The 23,332-nt window shown below is 43.7% G+C and overlaps 1 protein-coding gene across 1 annotated transcript in view; it reads left to right on the top strand.

Annotated features, from left to right (window-relative positions):
* Ccn (cellular communication network factor protein Ccn) overlaps positions 1 to 23,332 on the top strand; it is a 412,119-nt gene that overhangs the window by 350,707 nt on the left and 38,080 nt on the right. The window contains exons 4-5 of the mRNA XM_075879908.1: positions 14,864 to 15,098; positions 22,304 to 22,537. Coding sequence (XP_075736023.1) covers positions 14,864 to 15,098; positions 22,304 to 22,537 — 469 coding nt within the window. The remainder of the gene's footprint in view (positions 1 to 14,863; positions 15,099 to 22,303; positions 22,538 to 23,332) is intronic.

Below are 23,332 nucleotides of genomic sequence, written 5' to 3'. Positions count from 1 at the left end.
AAAAAGAACCCATAAAATACTAATAAAAATGACAAAGACGTTACAAAGCTACTACGTAATCAACGGATACAGCCAATGTAGTGCGACTTGCTGAGCAAGGTTGAAAAAAGATGGACAGGGTGATACAGGTTACGCAGATAGGCAACTAAGTTTTCCTACGTTTTCGTTCAGACCAGATGCGACGGCGTTGAACTTATAGATGAGGAATGATTCACGGGCTTCTCTATCATAACTTGTGCGGAAACCAGATTCTATAATGTGACCTGTAGGTTTTCGAAAGAGTCGCCAGGGAGGTGCACGTGTCTTGAAATGGGCAAGTGGGGCAAGGTGTTAGCTTGAGATTTATGGTTGTTAAAACGCAGTCTAAAAGGCCCTTCTGTTTGACCAATGTACTGTATTTCACATAGCGCATATTCTATCATGTATATCACGTTCTTAGAATCGCAGTCAAGATTGCCTTTGATTTTTAAGGAAAAGTTGTAACCAGTGCTGGTGACCTGTATGTATGTGCGCATGTAGGGGCATACTTTGCATCGCGGTTTTTGGCAAGGATGGCACCCGATCGTGTCAGGACTGTCTGCTTTCGATGATGATGACGATGAGAGTATGTCTCGAATAGTTTTAGCTTTGCGATACACTGCTTTAGGTGGTTCGGTGAAAATGTTTCTTAAGCGTTCACTTTGCATTAGAATATTGTGGTGCTTTCTCAGCACATTCGAAACACGCGGAACTGACGCAGAATGGGTAAGGACTAAGTTTGTCTGCGGAGAGGGAGTCGAGTTTTTAGCAGCGCACAATAGCGTTCAACGATTATGCATGTCGGCACGTTTTATTGCGTCATCAATTAATTGCGGCGGATATTTTTGTTTGACTAGAGCATCCTTTAGTGTTCTGCAATTTTTTTGAAACTCTGATTGCTCTGAGCAGATTCTTTTAAAGCGCAAAGCCTGACTGTAAGGGATGCTAGTTTTGCAATGTTTCACGTGGCTACTATCAAAGTGCAAATACTGTTGCCGGTCTGTAGGCTTCCTGTATAGAGCAGTGGATAGCTTATCATTTACAATCGAAATGCTTACATCAAGAAAACTAAGAGTTGATGTGGAATAGGTATGAGAAAATGATATTGATGGATGGGCATCATTAAAGTCAGATATGAAGGAAAGCAACTCCTGTTCACCATGCGGCCAAATAAGGAAAATGTCATCAATGTAACGTTTATAATAAGAAGGTTTCAGCGCACGGGTTCGCAAAAATTCACTTTCAAGCTGGCTCATGAATATATTGGCGTAGTTGGGTCCAATACGCGTACCCATTGACGTGCCGCTAACTTGGACATAGTGTTGCCCTTCAAATTGAAAGTTATTTAGCTCTAAAATGAGCCTGAGCAATACTGCTAATGTGTTGCTGTCGATAAATTTACCGGGTGATGCTGCTTCATAGGACCTGGCGACTGCCGCTATTCCGTCTACATGTGAAATGTTGGTATATAAAGACGCTACGTCTAGCGTGACCAAAAAGGAACCTTGAGGAACAATGAGATCAATTATACCAGAAACAAAGTCGGTTGTGTCCCTTATGTAAGATGAAAGCGATGCTGGGATACTACTGATCAGAGAATCGACATAGCTGGACAATTTTTCTGTGACAGTACCTATACCTGAAATAATGGGACGGCCGGGGTTGTTTATCATGTGTATTTTAGGCAAAAGGCAAAAATGACCAGGAACAGGACTTAGGGGAATAAGAGAATGAATCGCATTGCCAGGCACCTTTTTGTTTTCCCGAAGCTCTAGCAAAGTGCTCTGGACAAGAGATTTAAATTGTTCAGTGGGGTCGTGATCCAGATGCTTGTAAAAATATCTTTTTACTCGTAGATTAGGTGCCCTTCATATTGTGTGACTTGCATATATATATATATATATATACATATATAAATATATATATATATATATATATATATATATATATATATATATATATATATATATATATATATATATATATATATATATGCCCATATATCGTCTTTCATGCCGGTTTTCACATTTGTATCTTACTGATATGCACATGTATATAAACAGCACTCGTGCCATAAACTGTATTCTGATGAAGGCCGGACCCACGGCCGAAACGTCAATAAAATAACTTCGTACGTGCGTCTTCTTTCCTATATGAATAATCTTTCCCGGACCAAGCATCACTTTTGTTTTTGGTATATATATATATATATATATATATATATATATATATATATATATATATATATATATATATATATATATATATTATATATATATATATGGATGCACTGGCCTCCTTTTTCTGGAGAGCATACAACGCCTTTCCGGCCGTGGTCGTGGGCGCGCGTGCTTATCTTGTAAGCGAACAAAGTGGGAGGAGGGCGCTTATGATTGCCACGCATTCGCGCCAACAATCAGCGTGCGGCTCATACCTCCGCAGCAGGCGGCAGCTTCTACGGGCTGCACTCCCAACACAAAAAAGCGGTGTCAAAAGCGTACCTGGAGCATTCGTACACATGTAGACGTGCTCTACACATAACATATTGCCACCAGCGGCGACACACGACGTATAACCCTTAGTACCATCATGCGCTGCCCACGGGAGGCGCTACTCGTCAACGCCATTACTACGCACGGGCCTTGTTGTGGTCATCTACTGTGGCCACGCCGCAGGAAACTTGGTTACTTAGCAAGTGCATGTTCACTAAGAAAATATTGCTGCCAAAATGCTAGCCTTGCTTCGTAAAACATTCGTATTTTGCTATCGCATTCACTGCTTCACCCTTTGGTGAAACTGCGACTTCTTTCAGTATACTTGTGTTCGAAAGCTAAAGTTTTTTTCCCTGTCGATTTTAGAGGTTTCAGCTTGAGATACGCTTTATATTGCAATGTGACTGCGGATAATTCAAGATGACCTGTTGTAGTGGACGTTCAGATGTTTCAACATGCTTGCGGAGTGGAAATGCGGGGGTAGTCATCCTGTCGTTGCATGGCAGTCTGAAAAAGCAAGAAACATCACCAGATATTGATAAGCATATTCAATGCATATTAAATAATTAAAAGTAAGAAATAAACTCAATTATCAGGTAAACAGCAGTATCTAATACATATAAGTAATGGTACTGCATAACACAAGTATCACTCGGGGTTGCTTTTTCACTAGGCATGCCATGTAGCAGCTACCCTGCACATCGCACACATGCTTCTATGTCAGGTAAGCCAAGAGGCTGTGGCAGAAAAAAAGTTAAGTGTTTGGTTTAAGTGACGCTTTCTTTGTCACAATGAAGTGAAAGCACACTCATCATTGTATGATGTTTTTCAAGTGTGACTGCGGTAAACAATTGGCTCCTAGGGAGAGAGAGATAGAGAATTACTTTAATGAAGAGCTGCAGAAGTGTGCCTGGTTTTTCACCTGACAGGCTAGTTTAGGCACCGGGTGACAACTATGATATTATACAGTAATAAACACATAACACATGCAGTTACTCACACGCACTGCACTTTTCAAAACGTTTCGTTCAGGCCTGTTGCCCGTAAGAATGTCAGTAGCGCTTTTGTGGAGTCTAACGCACTGGAGGTGTTCTGCGGTGGGCCTAGAATATTTTTCATTTCCTAGTTTGTGTTCTGTTGTATTTTTAACCCTTCCAGAACTGGGTGTTTTATTTTGGCTGGATACATTTTCGGGCTTGTTTTTTTGTAGTTAAGACTTCAGAAGACTGCAAACTAAAAATTGAGCCAGCGGTGCAAGCATTTCTTGAATAAAAACGTAGTATCGAATTCGTTCATTAGAGCTCCGCGAATATAAAATTAAAAAATGGCTGCATTATTCCTGCTAATCATTAGTGTACACAAAATGGGAACCAATGTTTACTTGTCAGCCTAATACTGATTGAAACAGCGTCAGTACGACGTCCCGAAAATCACGCTTACCCACGTCACCTTACGCACCTCGGCTTCACCGAAGGCTTCACTCGCACTTTTTTTTCTTTGTTGCTCGTACCTCCACAAACTTGCCGCAATATGGAGGACAGTTGCAAGGGGGATCATTGAAGAACTATTTTCTCTAGAATGAGCACTGTTTGTTACATATTCGAGATGCAAGGGAAAATGTGCGGTGGTGTCAACTGACACTACCAGGGCGGACGGGGTCAAGGCCGTCTTCAGAGACTGCCTCTATGATGCGTATATCGTGCACTCACAAAGAACGTGATTGATGCCTTCATTGACGTTACATTGTACACAAAATTATGAGCCTGACAGCCGAATCGTGTTACACTAGTGTATGGGCTAGCTACAAAGGCACGTGCCAGGCGACAGTGATGTTCTCAGATATTTTTAGCGTGATATAGATGAAGATTTAGATGGCGACAATTTAGAGCGATTTAGTAATGTTTAGGCCTAAAGCGCTATTAGAGGGTGATGTATATTTTTTTTTTCTCGTCGCAAAAGCCTGGATAGTGTTACTTGGTGATTAAAATATGGAATTCACTATTAAGCCAGCGACTCGCTCCCACGTGAAGCCATGCCGCAAGTCACGCAGGTTTTTTTTGGTTGACAGATTATGACACCTTAAAAAAACTTAATATTGCGCTGTGCTGCTGCCATGTGACGTCTACGCAAAGTCATAGGCAAAAAATACACATGTTTAAATGAACAAACTAGCCCAGCAAGCAACTTTCTTTAAAATTACAAGTGGTTTTTATTCACTTGTCTCTAATTCCCAGGCCTAAAAAGGGTGCTCATCCAATGAAATTTTCAACGGTTGCTTCGTTCCCACGAAACCAGCTGAAGGTGCTTTGCGAAAGCATTTGAACGAGCCAAAATAAACAGAAGGAAATAGAGTGTCACAGCCGGCCATGGCTCGGTATATTTACGGCAAAAAAAAAAAAACCGCGCGAGACCCATTCGAATGCACTGTGAGCCGTTATCTGCCATCGCTACCGTTGGTCACCATATATTCTGAAAGGAAAATGATGTCGATAGGCTACTCGTAACTATGAGTCAGCTGGTGCAAAATATATCAGAAAAGAATGATGAGGCCGCACATGGCTGGGAAAAACTACCCAGTACAAGTGCAAATTGTTTTATTTAGGTGTAGCGCTAAGCGAATGTGCAGTATTCAATTATTTTCCCATTGAAATTTGGCCCCGACAAGGGCGCCCTACAAGAGAGTAAAATAGCGTGAATGGCAGTGCCCATGTGATCTATAACGCAGAGGTCTGTAGATCCACTTCTGGTGTTTGAAGCCAGAATGCACTGCGGTTGATTTTTTCGCCCCCTGCAGGTGATCAGTTAAACTTGTGAATTTCCGGAGCCTGCATGCCATGGGGTCCCTTCCCCTCTCTATGTTCTCCTACACTCCACCCTACTATCCCCGAGAACGAACACTGGCGTCGCTGCCATAGCGGCAATGTGACGTCACGGCACGGGCTCGCCTGCTCCGCCAGCGCTTGTTGCGTTTTTCTGCACCCGCCGTGTATACGCTTTTTAGCGTTTCGTTGGTGATTATTCATTAATTTCGTGACGCAAATTTCTGAACGTACAAGGTGCAAGGTTCCACATCTAGTGTAAGACTTTAGAGCTATAAGATATTTCCATAATTTAGCTTAGCATAGGTAGACTCCTATATGAATGGAAGATTTATTGTGAACAAGGTGATGCAGAAGTTTGTTGTTTTATCGCGTACACCACAGTTTTGTTGCTAAGAAAATAAGCTAAGTGGTACTAACTGTATTACAACTGTAGCTTTGACTCCAAGGTTAGAACACGCCTGCGCCGAAGTATGAGAAATGAAATTGAGACGTTTTTCACTGACGAAATGCGTTGCGCTTAATAGTGCAAGTTAAGTCTGCACCTGCAAATGCTCTAAATCATTTCACAGAGCTGAGCTTTCTCCAGCAGGTGGCATTACGTAATAATGACTGTCATAGCCGCTCACGTATATTGTTCGTCAATCAAACAAAATACTACTATATACAGAACAATTACTGGAATAATGAGATATTTCTGTTCACTAGGATCATATGTACAGGTTGCTTACCAATAGTCGCCAAGGACTATGTAGTCCTTTACCGTGATTTGTGCGAAATTCTGGAGTATTCAACCACGGCATAACAAACGCTAATAGGAGCTTCACCTGGGAGCACCGCTGATAGCAACGATTTCAACACAAACGTCAGAAAGTCGAAATGCACCCTTTGGCGCAATCACGGACGTAGCCCAAGGAGTGGCGAAACCAGGGGATTTACCTATGCAGAGAGAAAAACAACCATTTAAAGGAGATGTACCCACAAAAAAAGCAAATTCAGCTTATACGCTTGTGAGCCCATGTACTAACTAAACAACATTCGCCTCAATGAGGCGATGGCTGGTCTTGCACGTCGTGTCCACCAAAAGGTGATTCATTGCACGGAAATGTATCATATGCGGTGTTTATCTAAACTGGTAGTTGGGAGCGCAACCACACCATTGATAAAATTCTGCACGAACAAAGAATCTGATAGCAATAACAATTTCCGCACCTCACCTCAAGCGCACTTAACCTCAACAATTTTGGTCAATTAAAGCTTCAAAATGATTGCGAGAGAAGCATAAAACTAAACAACGTGTAGAGTGAGCAAGTACACGAGAAAAACACACAACAGTGGTGGCGCTATTCCATAGGGCGAGAACCTTTGATTATATGTTGCGGCAATCGGGGCTGCACGCTAGTGCGAGGTTTGATACAGTTGTGCAAGCACTGTCCGTAGATACGTGGATTCTTCTGGTAAAGATTATTCTAGGGGAGGAGAAGGCCTTGTATTCCTGAAAAGAATCACCCATGCACATCTTAACCCTATAATGTAAATATGGTGAGTTAATTAGTTCTGAAAATCACATTATTATGCGTCAAAGAGTTTGTTGTACCCAAACAGAAGCGTGTTCTTGATTTTCACATCCATCAGAATGCGACTGTCGTCGCCACGAATGGAATCTTTCATTGGAGTTAGCAGCGTGACACAAGCCTTTTCACTCATCTCACGTTGCTATACCACCCAGCGCGCAATTGTGCCGCAGCAAACGTAAACTTTTTATTGCTTTACCATAAACATTCTAAATATGTTTTCTTGATTCATCTGCAGCTTCAGACAAGCAAAAAGCGACCGCAAACATTGTAACAGCGCACGAAGTGAGCGCATCGCCACGGCTCGAATTAAAATGTTCGTTCCGTGACGTCATATACTAGGCGGCGCCACTCCAGCTTTTCGGGGCTAACATCTTCGCTAGGCATCCCTTCCCACGCCGTTTACATTTCCATTGCACACGCACGTCTCCTTCTCTCTTCTCCTACGTCCCCTACTCTCGTTTTGCATTGTTGACACAAGGAGCCTCAGCTCACGAGTTTCTTGATTGAAAAAAAAAAAATGACTGCTCGCGCTAAATAATCGTTCACTGACCACCCGTATATATAGGCAATGGATCTTGACCTCGAAAGAAGTGCTGGTGGGAGATTTCTCCTGTGCTAGGTTGCCACTGACTTTAAAGGAAAATTTACCATACGATGAGCATAAGTCGCCAAAACTCGCCTTTTTTTCAAGTTTCGCCTAAATGTCGCGACCCTGCATAAGTGTCGCTTGTCTAGTTAGAAAAATTGCTAATTATGTATAACCCCGTGCAGTATAGTATCATCCATACCCCCCCCCCCCTACTATATTCACGTTTTACAATACCAGTCGCGTCAGCCGCTTCGCAATGGAAGCACAGAGAAAGAGCATGCATGCCCCAGCAGCGTTCGTTAAGCGCCTTATACAAAAGTTTATGATGCTTTCAGTTGGGGGGAATACAGGACAAAACAGTCACAACAACAAGAAGGAAAAAATATGCGTAGCCTTCCTGCAAGTTTAGGGAGTTTTCTTGCAGTAGAATCAGGTGTCTGATAATTGAGAAACCTAATTACAAAACATTGGAAATAAATTCGAAGGTAGTGCGTACCCTTCGGAATGCCCGCACCACGATTTCTGTGCACGTGGTCATGATTGCACTACACATTTGACTCAGTGCAGTTTCTGGACTTCCTGAAGGCTGCCTAAAGAAAGCGATTTTTCAACAGCCCCAAAACTGTGTTAATATAAATTGGAACTATACATATCAAATTATTGGGTACTACAGCAGTGAAGACGACAAGCTTTTAAGGATAGCTGGTGCTGTGGTCGAAACACAAAGTCTAACTGTGACCTAGCCACTTCAGAAGCAAACTTTAAAGAACTTTAAAGCTCTTTAAGCACCTAAAAAAAACTTTGTATAACACCGTCCCCTCGTGGCACGAGAAGCAGTTTCTTTACCTAATTTTTGCTGAGAGGTTGCTTGCAGAAGCACCGGAGCGCAAGTGCCTTGAGGATCTGAGAGAAGAGAGGAAATACACAAGAGAAAAAGACGTGCCAAATTACGCGTGCAGTATGCCTCTTACTTGTGGATCTTAAACTACAAAATCAGAAAAAAATGTCACCCAGTGGTTTTGAACACACTGCATAATGCATAATTCAGTCTAGACCTAAGCCGAAAATCGCTAAAAATTTGCCATGTCGCCATTCACAGTTTTAGGTTGCCTTGACCTCTCAAATTCACCAACTTGGCGAAAAGTAGCCACCAGTCGCAGCCTTGCTTCTGTGCGTTGCTGAACAATAAAAATTCGCAGTGTGCGCTTTAACTAAAAACGGACTGCGGGTCTTTGTGTCGAATGAGAATCTTCTGTTTCTGATTGCCCATTAGCAGAACTCGGCATGTTCCAGTAGGAAACACTGGTCCATCACTGCGTGCTTTGCGCCTCCTTAGGTTTCTCTCCGGTAAAATGCCGCGATGAGTGCCAGCGTTAACACCACTGCCAGTGTAAGAGTCAGCGCCCACTTCTTCGTATCTACACATGGTTCCCTTGAGCTGGACATGGTGTAACGTTTATTCGTAAATAATTAAGAAGCGTCACAGTTGTTCGTGAAAAATCACGGACAATCATTCAGCCTATTTTAATATCGTTATGGTGGTTTCTATTAGAACTGCAGTGGTTAGAATCAGATGAGCACGCGAAAACCAATCGCCATGCATTCTGCTACGCTACGCCGAAATAGGTGGCCTTTATTAGTGCAAACTATTCTTAATATATTTTTGAATGGGAAGATTTTATCTATCTATCTATCTATCTATCTATCTATCTATCTATCTATCTATCTATCTATCTATCTATCTATCTATCTATCTATCTATCTATCTATCTATCTATCTATCTATCTATCTATCTATCTATCTATCTATCTATCTATCGATAATAATTAGTATGAGAGAGTAAAAAGGTTTTGCTAATATGAATTACTTGTCATAACATGAATATTGTCACAATACCATCACGTACTAGTCCCACTCTACCAGACGTGTGGCAAATACTTGCAAGCGGGTATGTGCCACATGTATGCGTTTAAGTGCAATATGTGATTGACAGTCTATATCTATACCAAGTAATGGCGACAACTGAGGTGGGTAATTTTAACGCGTGAGCGTTAACAAAAAGCTGAAATCTGTAACAGTCACCCGACGAATGCAAAGAAGAATAAATACCAGAGTCTCAGCAGTAATTGAAATGCTGAACTCGGCACGGCCATCAAGTATTCACCACAAAGGCACGCTAGTTTTCGGAAATAAATTACAAGTAGGCCTTAATGTTTGTGAAATTACAAATGCAGTTTCAGTGCTGGCTATTCAATTTTATAAACATCACATAGTGTTGCGAACAAGGTGTGTGGGTACCAGAGGTCTGGGATAAAGATGTCGAGGCAGGTGGAAGAAAGACTTGAAGAGGGCTTATTTACACTATGTACATGGTGAGCTCTCGTACATGACGAGCTCTTTCTTACATACCAAGCTCTCGAATCTCGTTCCTCTACAAGCGCTCCTTCCAATGAGCCAGGTGGCTCATTATAAAGGGTATGTTCTCCCGAGATTCCTACATCAGGAAACATGTGCAGACAATACTGTCCAATCACAGATCACACAACTGGCAAGGGGGACAAGCATGCATGCCCCACGTGGACGTCCAATATTGAGGCGTGATCACTGCACTCCAAGGTGGCGGCAGTGGAGTTCTTCATCGTCGTATGTGTGCCGCTGGTTTAGGGGTCCAAAGCTTATGACAGCATGCATCAAAGTGTCCGCCGATCTGTTTACTAAATTAGCGGAGCGGTTCGCGCCTGCCACCGCGGCATCTTTCAAGGAAGACGCCGCACTTCTCTTCTCCGGAACCGCTTACGGCGTCGTGGCGACAGGCCGCCTCACCCTCCGGCTAGGAGGGACACTAAATGGCGGACATAGGCAACTGGCCCTTCGGGTACTTGTTGGAGGATTAAAAGAGCGCCGCTCCCTCGTCAGCTGTGGTGCCAGTCACAACAATATGTACTGCTATGATACAGCGGTCCTGTGGGGTTTACGTCAATAGTGAATAGGCACCATTCGCTGAAGTTGATTTATGCAGTAGTCTTCAAAGCTACCATCCTCGCAAGCACCAGCGAAGCTTACCGCTTCTGGTGTTGCTCACATTCATGTTGCTCTTTTCATCCTTACGCAACTGTAAACAAGTAGAAATATGAAGTATATGTGGCTGTTTAACATGCGTTATTGCCACATTGTAAGTTTCGCTCAGCAAAAAAATTACAACAAACTCACCTTCTATGCGCATGCATCCCATAACATTGATTTACCAAGATATATACGTTGCATCTGTCGAATTTCAAAAAATTCATATTTCTCGTTTTTCATTTGCAAGCCATTGATTTATTGGTAAAGAAAGAAGTATAGTTAAAGTCAAAGTTTTTTCTTTCTTTTTTCTGACACCTGCGATTGCTCAGAACTCGAAATCTGTGTTGAGCTTACGGCAAATCCGGTATGGTAAATACACCGTTTTAGTGCGTGACGTTTTCACCATCGCCATTAATTCCTTAAAGACTAAAGCAGCGTAGTGTAGAATTCCTTGAAACGTCATAATTTTTAACAAAGAAAAATCACCGACAAAACGAATTTCGCTTCTTCTGTAAAACGTATCGTCTTAAAAAAAAACTGTTTCCCCAGTGGCAAACTTTTCTTTGCTTCTTTAGATTACATTCAATGGATATTCTCTGTCTCTCTCTTTTTATGCACAAAATCGGTTACCAGATTACTGGCATCGTGTGGTGCTGCGGCATCACAGTATAAACACGAAAAGTAAAATCCAACGTTTTTGAATGGATGGTGCCACAGCAACGGTTCGCACTCTCTCCGGCAGTTGAAAATGCGGCAAGCTGTACAGTACAACGAGGCGTGTACTTTTTTGTTTGATAAAATAAATGTTCAGGCACAGTTGTGCTAACATTTGCGCCGGCATCTTCACCCACCCGCTGGTTTTCGCAGCCAAGTGCGTAGCAACACCTATACAAGTCGCCGCTTAGTCGACGACAGCAATTAAACAAAAATTTCTCTCTTTTCTTAAACAAACTCCGCAAATGTTGAAAAAAACGCGACTTATTTTCAAGCCGTCTTTCGCAATTTCGCGGAACCCTGTTACTCTTAGGCGTAAACAGATTCCCGGCAAGTTGCACGCTGATCAGAATCCGCACACGCGCCCCCGGTGACTGAAAGGAAAATGCCGTGAGTTGCTCAAAAGAGACCCACTAAAATGCCGAGAATAGCATACTCGATGTTGACTCACTGTAGACCAGTTCGAGCGGAGCCCTAAAGAAAAGCGCACGTTCTCTTTGTGTTGTTTATGTCAGTGCGCCGAAGACTTCGAGTAATAGTAGAAGTGAAGGCTGACAATTTTTTTTCTGAGCGTGTGCCTTGAGATGACGGTTCCCTCGCCGAACCGTAGGGAGTTCATTCTTGTTTACGCAACAGACGTGGTCTGAATATAAACAGCGAGAAATTATTAAAAGATAAATACATAAGTATTTCGTCGCTACAACTGACTGAAGAAAGCGCAGGCGATAGAAAAGCTGCCCCGCATGCGGGGCATATAATGCAGCGCCACTTGCTCCTGTGCGGCACAAAAGTAACAGAAACCACGGAGAATGAAAAACCATAGCAATAAAAGAATGAAAGAACTGATAAGAAAACAATGTGCCCGTGAATATTCCGAAAATCGTGACACGTAGCGGGCCAGTGACGACGCAGTTCGCAATTCTAAACACGTACTTTGCGTGCAAAGGCTTTGTGCGTGCAAATTGCCTTCGCAAAATCGTCCCGCTGGAATGTGATTACCTCGTTGCAAGAGCTCCGAGGAGAATACGTGCGAGGCCCTTGTTCATTTCACTGTGATCAACTGTTTTTTTGCGCTTGTTTTTCTTTTGCTTATGCACAAGTATTGAGCCAACGAAAGACAGGCAAAAAGTGAGACACGGGGATTTATTCGATGGGCTTTGATCATTGCACAATAAATATGTATTCCCCTGCATTGTGTTCTTGTCTAACCGTCCTTTACACACACTGTACTTCACGTATAGTATGGCCTAACACGTTTATTATATAGAGCGCGCTTCGAGGAGATGCAAGTGATTAAGGAACGCAAATTAGCTTATCAATTGATCAGCATGCCATTGCGTAGCCTTCTTGCCTTTCGCACTTCGGTTCTCTGTCCCTCCCCATTTGCATGCCGGACTCAGTTTTTTGTGAAAGTGCTAAAAAAGTTTGGCACGAATATACAGATATATAGTGACCATAACGTGACGGCACCGTCAGCGTCGCACACATAAGCACCAATGTTTTCCAACACCCCGAGTCTGCTACGACGTACATACAAAGTGTATAGGAAAAGCCACCGATTTATCTATAGTATAAGAAAGCCGGAGTGAAGAATTGCTCGCTTAGCGAAGAAAAAAGTGAGCAGTCGTATGGAGTCTTTGTTTTGTTTTGAAAACGTTTCTAACTTTTGCATTCTGACTTTATGCACCACTAAAGTTCCGCCGTCGTGTACTTGCGTTTGAGAAAGCTTGCTGTTTATCGCTGTCTGTGGAATGCATATTTGGCGATGCTAGGCATTGCGAATGAGATGAAACGCAGCCTTCTCTTTCTTATGGCGTGCACATTGAGAGGACGGGTTCCGATGATTGTTCGTGCGGCCCGCTACTACCTAAGATACTTATAAATTCAGAACGTGATGAGACATCTCGGGAACAAACCCAGATAAAAAAAATTGAGGCTCATCGACGATGTAAGTAAGTCACTTGTCTCTGAAGGGGGTCACGAAAACAGACATCTGAAAAAGAAACTTTGGAGCTAGGTTTTTATAAACGTTGCTTGATTGATATGTGGGGTTTAACGTCGCAAAACACCACCATATAAAATTAACGTTGCTTGAACATGGCCATGTGCAGCTTTGATGTACGTAAACAAGCTGTGGGGACGTGCTGGTGCTTGCCGACCTACAAAAGACCTCTACTTAAAAAAAATAATGAACTGATTGATGGTGATTGATTGATATGTCGCGTTTAGCGTCCCCAAACCACCATATGATTATGAGTGACGCCGTAGTGGAGGACTCCGGATATTTTGACCACCTGGGGTTTTTTAACGTGCACCCAAGTCTGAACACACAGGCCTACAACATTTCCGCCTCCATCGAAAATGCAGCCGCCGCAGTCGGGATTCGATCCCGCGGTCTATGGGTCAGAAGGACAGTACCATAGCCACTAGACCTACGTGGCGGGGGGGGGGGGGGCTTTTTAAAGAATATACTTTTTGTAAAGGCCTTCTTCTTGTACGCATCTTTATGCATTTATTTCCCAGAAAGTGTGGCGATATTTCAGCTATATGGAGCACTTGCACGAGTAACAACAGAGAAACGCATGCCTGCACGCAACATATTATTGGCCGTGCTATTGTATCGTTGCGTATTTTCCGCGGCATAGGAACAGATGTCTGTGGTTGCTTTGTAAAAATACGTGTCAGCCGTTCGCGACAAATAAGCATAGATAAGTTGGAACAGTTTTGTGCCTCAAATAATTGCTCTCACATCGTGCGAGTGAACGCCGCAGGAATACGAGGTCATGAAGAGGTGCTATTTATGCAGCACTAGCGCCGAGCATAGCTCAACATGTGTAGACGAATGGGCGGAGATAAATAACTATGAGAAGTGAAGATACAATCCACTGATGGGCAGATCCGTGCTTGAAGTTAACCGCAGCACAACTTTATTCCTCTCAGAAGACACAGTAGATGGCAACTGCCGCAAAAGAGGTCTGTGCTGGCCAAAACACCATTCTAGAGCCCTGCTCACGTGAGCTAGGCCAGCACTTCTGTCTGAGGCACTGGCTAGGTATATGCTATATCTGTATGTCTGTCTCTCTTACTCCGCGCGCGCGTGTGTGTATGTGCTATGATGTTACTAATTGGTAGGTTGAGTGAGTAAGTGAGTGAGTGAATGAGTGAGTGAGTGAGTGAGTGAGTGGGCGAGCGAGCGTGCGTGCGTGTGTGTGCGTGTGTGTTTATGTGCGCGCAGGACAACGTAGTGGAAGTTTCATGCCACGTCTACAATGTCAGAAAGAGAAAGCCATACTGATTCAACCAACCGAGGCCCCACATTCTACGCTTTCAAATCAGCGATAAGCGTTTAAGGTACCTCAAGTATTGGGAAGTATTTTCTGTTTTATTCATGTCAAAACAGGGTTGCACATTTATAATGAGCTGCAAAAAAAAACTGTCGGAATATTTAGGGATTCCACTTTCTCGGTAGTGCTCCGGTTAAACATTGCGTTTTCTTCACTCAGTTTCATTTCTGTTTCGTTCACCTTCAACCTCTTTGATAAGTAACTAAAAGCGTTGTTTGTAAACAGCCATAAATGTCCTGTATGCAGGGTGCAGTGCAGTGCGGCCCATCGTGCCGGTGCAGCAGCAGCGGGCCGCAAGAAGGCGGCAGCGAATCGGCCCACTGCCCCGAGGGCGTGAGCCTGGTGCGCGATGGCTGCAATTGCTGCAGCATCTGTGCTCGACAGCAAGGAGACACCTGCGACGCCGTTCAGCTGTGCGATGCCCGGCGGCAGCTGCACTGCGTTTACCCTGACAGAAACGCCTCGGTCGGCACCTGCAAGGGTATGGTGGTGCAACCTCGTCTTGTGCAATGCTCGGGCTATTGTGACGGTGACGAAATGCAGGAACATCTGCGTGTACTTGAGCCTAAGCGCAGGTCAAAGATCCCCAGGTTGCCATCAAAAATGCATCCGCCTCCACCCCTCCATATCGCCTTCAACGACGTGCCTCAGAAGGATTACGTGACGTTTGCACGCAATACCACACAATTTATAACTAATAGGGTCAGGTGGGGGAACATGTGAAAAAAGTTAGTTAATAGTCAATCTTTTTTTTCTATTTAACTCGTTTACATAAAACATTTATGCATAAATTTTCATTAAGGTACAAGGTATATCCTATATGAATGTGACCGTGTTGCCACTGTCCAAAAGTTTATTTCGAAGAGAAATAAAAATGCACTATATGTCTCATTTAACCCGAACCAGCGAAGCAAAACGAGACGATGTGTGGAGTAAAATCAAACATTGTGAAAAAAATTTTTCGTGAAGTTTTCGTAATAAAGCACTTGAAAATCATTCTGTGAGACCACGCGGAGTCTTCATGAGCCTAGTTGCTAATTTATTGCCTTATTTATTAATTAGAGGCTAGATAAGATCTGACGCAGCTGTTTGGTCTCTTTTTGCTGCTTAGATGCAGAACTGGACGGGCGTTGTGTTTTTTTAGTTCATCGTCCGGGCTTTAAAACTGTGTGAAATTCAAATTTTCAAGCGCTTTTTGTAAATTTCGGTATTGGTGATACGTTAATAAAACGTAATTCCAAGATGCGTTTGGGAACAGCTTGAGAGATTTTTCCAGTTTTCCATGTGCCTAGGAAGAGCATCCGTGGGAACGCGGAACAACCTAGATGCAGTGCGAAGTGAGTCCTGTACTGAACAGCAGTCCATGTGTTAGATGCGAAATCTCTTATGAGCTAGTATTATCCCGCGGCGTCCGTGTGCCACTGCGCATGCGCGTTCTCTCCCCTCTTTCTCTCCCCTCCTACGCTGTCCTTATCTCTCCTGTAGGCATCCCTTCCCACAGCGTTCACACCCCCCCTTGCGCATGTCCGTCCCCTTATTCCTCATTTCCTACGCGGCCCCCTCTCTCACCTTACTACGCCGACGGAGGCAGCACCTGCTAGCGGGTTTCTTGATAGAAAAAATTGACTTATCGCGCTGCATAACCGTTCTCTGGCCGCCCCGAATATATAGGCACCGGATCTTGACCTCAAATGTAGTGCCGATGGGAGATTTCTTCTGTGCGTTGTTGAACGATGAATGTTCACAGCGTGAACGTTTACTAAAAGCGGAATGCGGGTCTCTGTGTCCAAATGAAGTCTACTGTCTCTGATCGCATATAGGAAGAAATTGACCTGTTCCAGTAGGATGCCCCAGTCCATCACAGCGCGCTTTGCGCCTCGCCAGGTTTCTCTCCTGCGCACCGCTGCGATGAGTGCCAACGTCAACACCGCCGGCAGTGTAAGCGTTAGGTGACCACTGTTTTGCATCTACACACAATTTCCTTGAGCGGAAGATGGTGTAGTTTTTTTCCAGGCCGTGTATTTCCGAGGAAGCTTCATAATAGTATCTTGTACGTCGAAACCCTGCTGAACGAATAAATATAACATATAATAAATCTAAGTGAATTGTTGACATGATGAAACAATCTTTAGGGCAATTTATGTATTTCTCGTATTTTGCGCCTCTCACATGCCCAAATTCAAAAACAAAGTTTCCATTTATTTCCGGGCACCTAATGAACTATCCTTTTGGTCGTATGTAGCTAGTACAAACACAGAAAATAGCTACGTATGTTGCTGTTCTGCCGCCAGAGTAGCGTAATGCACGGATACGAAAATTTAACTGAGAAGAAATAATTACGCTCTTTTTCACGGGTGACAAACACACCGACACCAGTTTAGTAATTTTTCTCGAGCCGACGCACTGGGAATTTATCAAACTTTTCACGTAAAAACATGGACAACTACAAGCGCCTATCGCTGAAATAAAGAAATAAAGAGAAGCACTTTTTGTGAGGGTTTTTTTTGGAGGCATAGCCAATTCGACAGCCCGGCACGCTGCAGGTCACTTAGAAGTGTGGCAGCTTGGGCTAGTTGGTATGACATGGCGATAGTTATAGCGCGAGAACACAACGATGACACAGAGACAAGAAAGACACAAAAGACACGAGCGCTACGCTCGTTTTCTTCGTGTCCTTCTTGTCTCTGTGTCGTCCGTTTGTTCTAGCGCTATAACTATCGGCTGCAGGTCAACTTGTTTACTACGTTAAACTGGTAATTCACTCAAGCATGCTTGGTCGTCATGTCACATGGTAAATACAGTTTGCGAAAATGCTTTTGCAAATAAATGTTATTTGAAAACTTGCCCCGCCGCGGTGGTCTAGTGGCCAAGTACTCGGTTGCTGACCCGCAGGTCGCGGGATCAAATGCCGGATGCGGTGGCTGCATTTCTGATGAAGGCGGAAATGTTCTAGGCCCGTGTGCTCAGATTTGGGTGGACGTTAAAGAACCCCAGGTGGTTGAAATTTCCGGAGCCCTCCACTACGGCATCTCTCAAATTCATATGGTGGTTCTGGGGCGTTAAACCGCACATACCAATAAATTAAGTACTCTGTCATCTTTTTCACTTTATTCAATTTTTAAAGCTTTTTTCCTTTACTTTTGAAGCCTTTTTCTTCTTCTCAGATTATTTCGGCTACAATTGAAGTATCTTCTCCGTGAAAGGCTCTTTTGCATAAAAAGTATACCACTTATGCCACCTGTGCCCGCTGTGAGCCCAGAGAAATTACCGATATAAAGCATAGCAAGGTTGTGGCGCTAATTTTCGCAACAGTGTGAGTGTGGCCTGTCTATTATCTCTTAGGTGTTCAAAAAAAAAAGCACAACCATTTCTACGTTTCTAACACGGAATTTATACGGTGTGCAATTATAACAGGCTTGTTTTATATAATCAACCACAGCCCGAAGGCGCAGCTGAACGCCATGTATTTATTGCAGAGGCGCAGGGAGAATTTCTTGCGGGGCTAGGGTCACCATTCACCTTGATCTGAAGTCGGTGCCCGACAAGCAAGTGTGGTCGAGTGTGTCACTTCTTGCTCAGTAAAGAATAGCGGGAAAGATTTTTTCGTTTTCGGGGGGGGGGGGGGAGGGGATAATGGCACAGGCCCGGTGTGCGACACCCTGGCCACCCTACTGATTCACTGCAGGCACAGAATTATTCATACATCTGTTAGGTACAAGCGTGGTCCTGATTTATCACTAAGTAGTATGGATTCGACCCTCATCTAGCTGCTTTAGCCAAAATCCGCGTGTTCGGAATCGACTTTCACGCTGTTTCGCATACCGAGATAGCAGACGACGCTTTTTCACTGATCCCAAAGCGGCAGCAGCGCCGCCGCTGCGCGGGATATGAGAGGGGGCCGCTCCTCACCGCTGCGACTGCGCCCCCTTACCCAACTAACAATATTTAAAAACACTGGCGAACCTGTATGTGCGTTTAGGGCAGGAAAAAAAGGAAGAATCTACTCAGATTGAAAGAGAGCTGTGCTAGTTGTCAAAGGGCGTGATTAAACACAAGCACAACACGATCGCCGACTTGCATCAGAAAAGGCGCACAGCTGCGGGGAGAAAAAAAGTTGAAAGAAATGCGCATCTGCACATGGCCAGGCAGCAGGCGATACATATCAATCCAGCACGCATGGCAATGCACGTGAGAGATTGCTTCTTTACTTTTCTGCCGATACGCCAAAGATTCTAAATACCTTTATTGCTGCATTCGGCGTGATCAAGGTGCATGCTCCTATTCAGAGAATTGATAAAATGTGTAATTGTTAGGGCAAACAAGACAAAAGTTCAGGGCAAAATGGAAGGTTGAAGTGATGTGGAAACCACTCTTAGTCTAATGCTGCAGTTCTCCATTCAACGATGTCTCATCATTCGAACGTTACGTGAACTGTCGTAGACCATGCGTAAACATGAAAGTAAATGACAATTGTGTGCAAGGCAGCCTATGTCAATGTAAATTAAATCTGTCAGCGATGTCACTTTTCGTGCTTTTAGATAAACAAAGGTACGATTGCCCAAGCTCAAACGCATGCGTGCTCCTTTGACCAATAATTTATTGTGACAACTTTGCCAGTATACAGGCGCAACAAAAGTAAGAAGTTACATGGAATTCTTTCCACGCGGAACATCACTGTATGAATGCGTTCTTGCTTGTACTGCACGTGTGTGCGCTGCATGAGTCACGGAAAACGACAATACTTACCATGGCTAAATTAGATCGTGCTATTGGGAAGAACTACGGCACGGAATTGGGGCACAAAACTGCAGTGACCCTCAATTGTGTACAGTATTTATTGCGGTAGTGATTTCCATTTCATCAGTAGGGTGAATTCAGTAAGCGCCAGCACTGCTTTGGACGGTGATATTACTATTGCGAATGTTTATTTCATTGCGAAATTATAAGCGTTATTTCCCCCTGGCAGTTCTATTTTTTAGCAAGAAAAAACTTAATGTTCGAAGAATCAAGAATTAGTGTGGGAGGAGGTGAGGGATGCCTAATCAAGAAAGTAGTATTACAAAACATTGGCGTTGAATTTCCACTATGCATGTAACGATTTACTGATGCAGAGTCGTCATACCTGAAATCTTTTCAGTCGCGTAAAACATAACATTCACTGAATTCCATAGGAAACACGCATCATGAACTCTAACTATAGAACCGTTGCAAGCATATATCGTTTTATCGAGTCAACGCCAAATAACTTTTTGAGATGATTTGCTCGTCCGTTCTGCAGCTCTGGTTTGTGAGCACCCATACATGATCACCAGTTTCTTTTATGCGCCGATGACACAGCAATGCATTAGCCAGCCTTACGACTGTTATCGCCACTGCTTTCGTGAGAATGACGGAAATGTGTCGCGCACTTTATAACAGTTTGTTAGCAACTGACGCCCCAAAACCACGATGCGATTATGAGAGGCACCGCCGTGGAGTGCTCCGGGAATTTCGCCACCTCTGGTTTCTTTTTTAACGTGCACCAAAGTCTAAGTACACAGACCTCAGGTACTTTTATACTCATAGAATAAAATGCGGTCGCAGTTGCCGATATTCTTTCTCGTAACGTATGAGTGAGCAGTAAGGTGTTATGACCACTACACCACCTGGCGGGTTTATCGCGCAGTCTAGAAAGAAAGCGTAGGTGCCACGTTGTATTTTTGTTCAAAACATTAGTTAGGGATAGTTTTTCGTGCGCGTATACAGGAGGAAGCAGCGCTATGATTAAGAGACTCGTTGTAGCGAGAAATATACCCATCCCGAGTGTTTTAACGTGCAGCTAAATTCAGGCACCAGGCACATGAGTGTTGTTAACACTTTGCCACCATCATAGTGTGGGTCCCTTGGTCAGTAATCAAAAAAGCGGCCTGGAGTTAGTGGTGTGTGCCCTGCAGCCATAAAACTATACTACAGCGGGTCTCAACGCAGTTCACTGCGTCTTTCTCATTGTACTTTGGCCCATGCTGTAAGTTCGAACCACACGCCATAACCTGTGACTCAGTTTTATTGGTTGATGTTTTATTGGTTCATACATCTTATATTTGATCTGAAATAATTACCATTCTGTTTAAAATACGTACTCATGGCTGGCGCATCTCTTGTAGTAATGCGTCTTTTTGCCTTGCTCGCTTGTGGAAGCATCGGGCTCACCGAACCAACATTGCCTCCTCTCATGCCATTATACCCTTCGTTCCGCAAGTGCGCTGCTACCGCTGCGTGCGCTGACCGTGCCATTCTCCAAACTTCATTTCTTGACCTAAAGAATCACTTTCCGTGCTCCCGCATGGTTGCAGAAGGTATTGAATTGTTTTCATTTTCGACCAAGCACGTCTCATCTTCGAGAAGCTTGTGAAAACTACTTGCGCTCGAAAGGCTTTTGACCAAGCAAGGGTTTCTGTAATAATTTCAAGCTTTTTTCTCAATTGCTTCTTCACATGAATGTGTGCTGTCCGTAGATCGTGGCAGTAGCCCATTCATTTATTCACATTTAATGTGCACGATATAATGGGGTAAAGCATGTCGAATCAAAGTGCAAAAAAGCTATTCTTTTTTACATTTTCTCGACTATTCTTAGAGTGTTCTGTAAAATGTGCCATTGCCTGAATCATTTCCTTGATTTGGTCATCCCTACGACAGTGTTATCTTTAGAATGGCAGTACAACAGGCATGTTGCGCTTTGCATGGGATTTTAACTTGAAGCTTGGATGCAGCTCGATTATTGCACGTGCACAACCGGCGCCGGTGCTTATGGTGCTTATGGTCTGGTGCTTATAGTGCTTAACTGTTGACCCGCAAGTCGTAGGGTCGAATCCCGGCAGTTCACGGCGGCCACATTTTTGGTGGAGATGAAATTGTTCGAGACCTGTGTAGTTCGACTTATGTGCATCTTAAGTAACCCCAGGTGGTTTAAATTTTCGAAACCCTTCAGTACGGTGTCTCTCATGATTTTATGACCACCGTGGGATGTTAAACAGAACAATTTTTATTGCAATTATAGGTGCACACCCTTCAGCTTTTCAACACCCTCACGAACGGCGTAATAACACCCTTATGCCACTCACACCCTTCTTTCAGATTGTACCAGCAAAAAAAGGCTGGTATACTAATTTGAAAAGAGTGTAAGTTTGGAAAACACTCTTTTTACACATATAAGGGTGCAAAAAAAGTGTTACTGTGTTTTTTTTTTTGCCGTGCCGTTGACAAGTCTAATCTTCCCATAGAAATTCTGCGCGGTAACAACCTGGCTGACTAGAAGATTGGGCGATAAAAATCGAGCAGCACAGAGAAAAAAGAGCAATGAAAACGAAAAAAAAAACTGGTGCTAAAACAAACTGTTTAATTTTCATTGCACCTGGTACTGCCACTTTGAGCTTGTTTTTGCTGTCTTACTTTTTCTTTTGCTTTGCGATTTCAATGCCACGTAGCCTATGCGCAGCACCACGAAAGCGCACATAAACTGGCTCGCTGTGACGCAATAAACAGTTGTTAGTACCCAAAGTTTTTTGTCTGCTATATTTTTCTGTAGACTCGTAAATTATTAGCACTTGTTCTTAAAGTGATCATGAATAACCAACTATGGCACAACAGTTTGTTCAACAAACAAAGAATTGCTGAACGCTGAAGTGTTTTGTGTTGTGTCCGGTGCAGTGGTGCAGGGCCAGTCGTGCCAAGTGGAAGGCCTCGGCCAGTACAAGGATGGTGCCACCTTCAAGCTGGACTGCCGCACCCAGTGCTCCTGTCAGAACGGAACCTACGGATGCGTCTCTCTCTGTCCCCACGAAGGAGTGCGGCCGTCGGCCGAATGCCGAAATGCCAGGCTGGTCCGCCTCCGCGGAAACTGTTGTCGCGAGTGGCTGTGCGACAACGACATGATGAAGCAGCGTGCGTTGAATATAACCGTTACTTCATTCCTCAATGCATGCCCTAACTTATCACCCGTCATATAACATTACTACCATGTCATCTAAAAACAGTGTTTACAATACCTGTGGATAGGCATGTAATTGCAGTAATCTCTCAATTTTAGCGTATTACTAGACAGTTATAGTTTATGGTTAGCGTGATAGCGGAGGTGAGGTGAATGGCGTTGCTATTCAGCAAACGTTCAATGGGGAGAGCTCCTTGTTTTCTAGCGGGATAGCGTTTACATCGTTTGCGTGCCCCAGCTGAGATGGTGCTGCCACCTTATAAATGGTTAATAAGTCAAAGAACAGTGAAAAAGCAATTAAAACAAGAATGCTTTAGTATGCTACCGCGTAAGGCATCGTTACAAGATAGATATCAACTATGCACCAAACACGAAAACATCTATGTGGCCGATTTGTTTACATTGATATTGTAGTTAGGCCTAGACGCGTTCAAAATGGGAACCTATCTCAAAAACTACGCCAACGTATTCGTATTACGCGGTCATCAATGCTAACTGGAGGAGCGAAAAGCTACTTTAAAAGTCGTTTGCTTGGAACAAAAGGAATCTATCAACAACTACGACAAAATCACTTCGGAGCGGGCGTCCAAGAGCACCGCCATGTTGTACGTACACTACGTTTACCTACGCTACCACGCTAACGTTAACTCTGAAAAATAGCGCGCATACGGTAAGCGGTGCGGGTAACGTACGTATCTGCGCACGCGCACTTCGTTCCCGCTATCGCGGTACGCCCGGTATCTCGGTAA

The sequence above is a fragment of the Rhipicephalus microplus genome, chromosome X, assembly GCF_043290135.1.
Source record: "Rhipicephalus microplus isolate Deutch F79 chromosome X, USDA_Rmic, whole genome shotgun sequence".
NCBI classification, from domain to species: Eukaryota; Metazoa; Arthropoda; class Arachnida; order Ixodida; family Ixodidae; genus Rhipicephalus; species Rhipicephalus microplus.
This window is presented reverse-complemented; position numbering and strand designations above follow the sequence as displayed.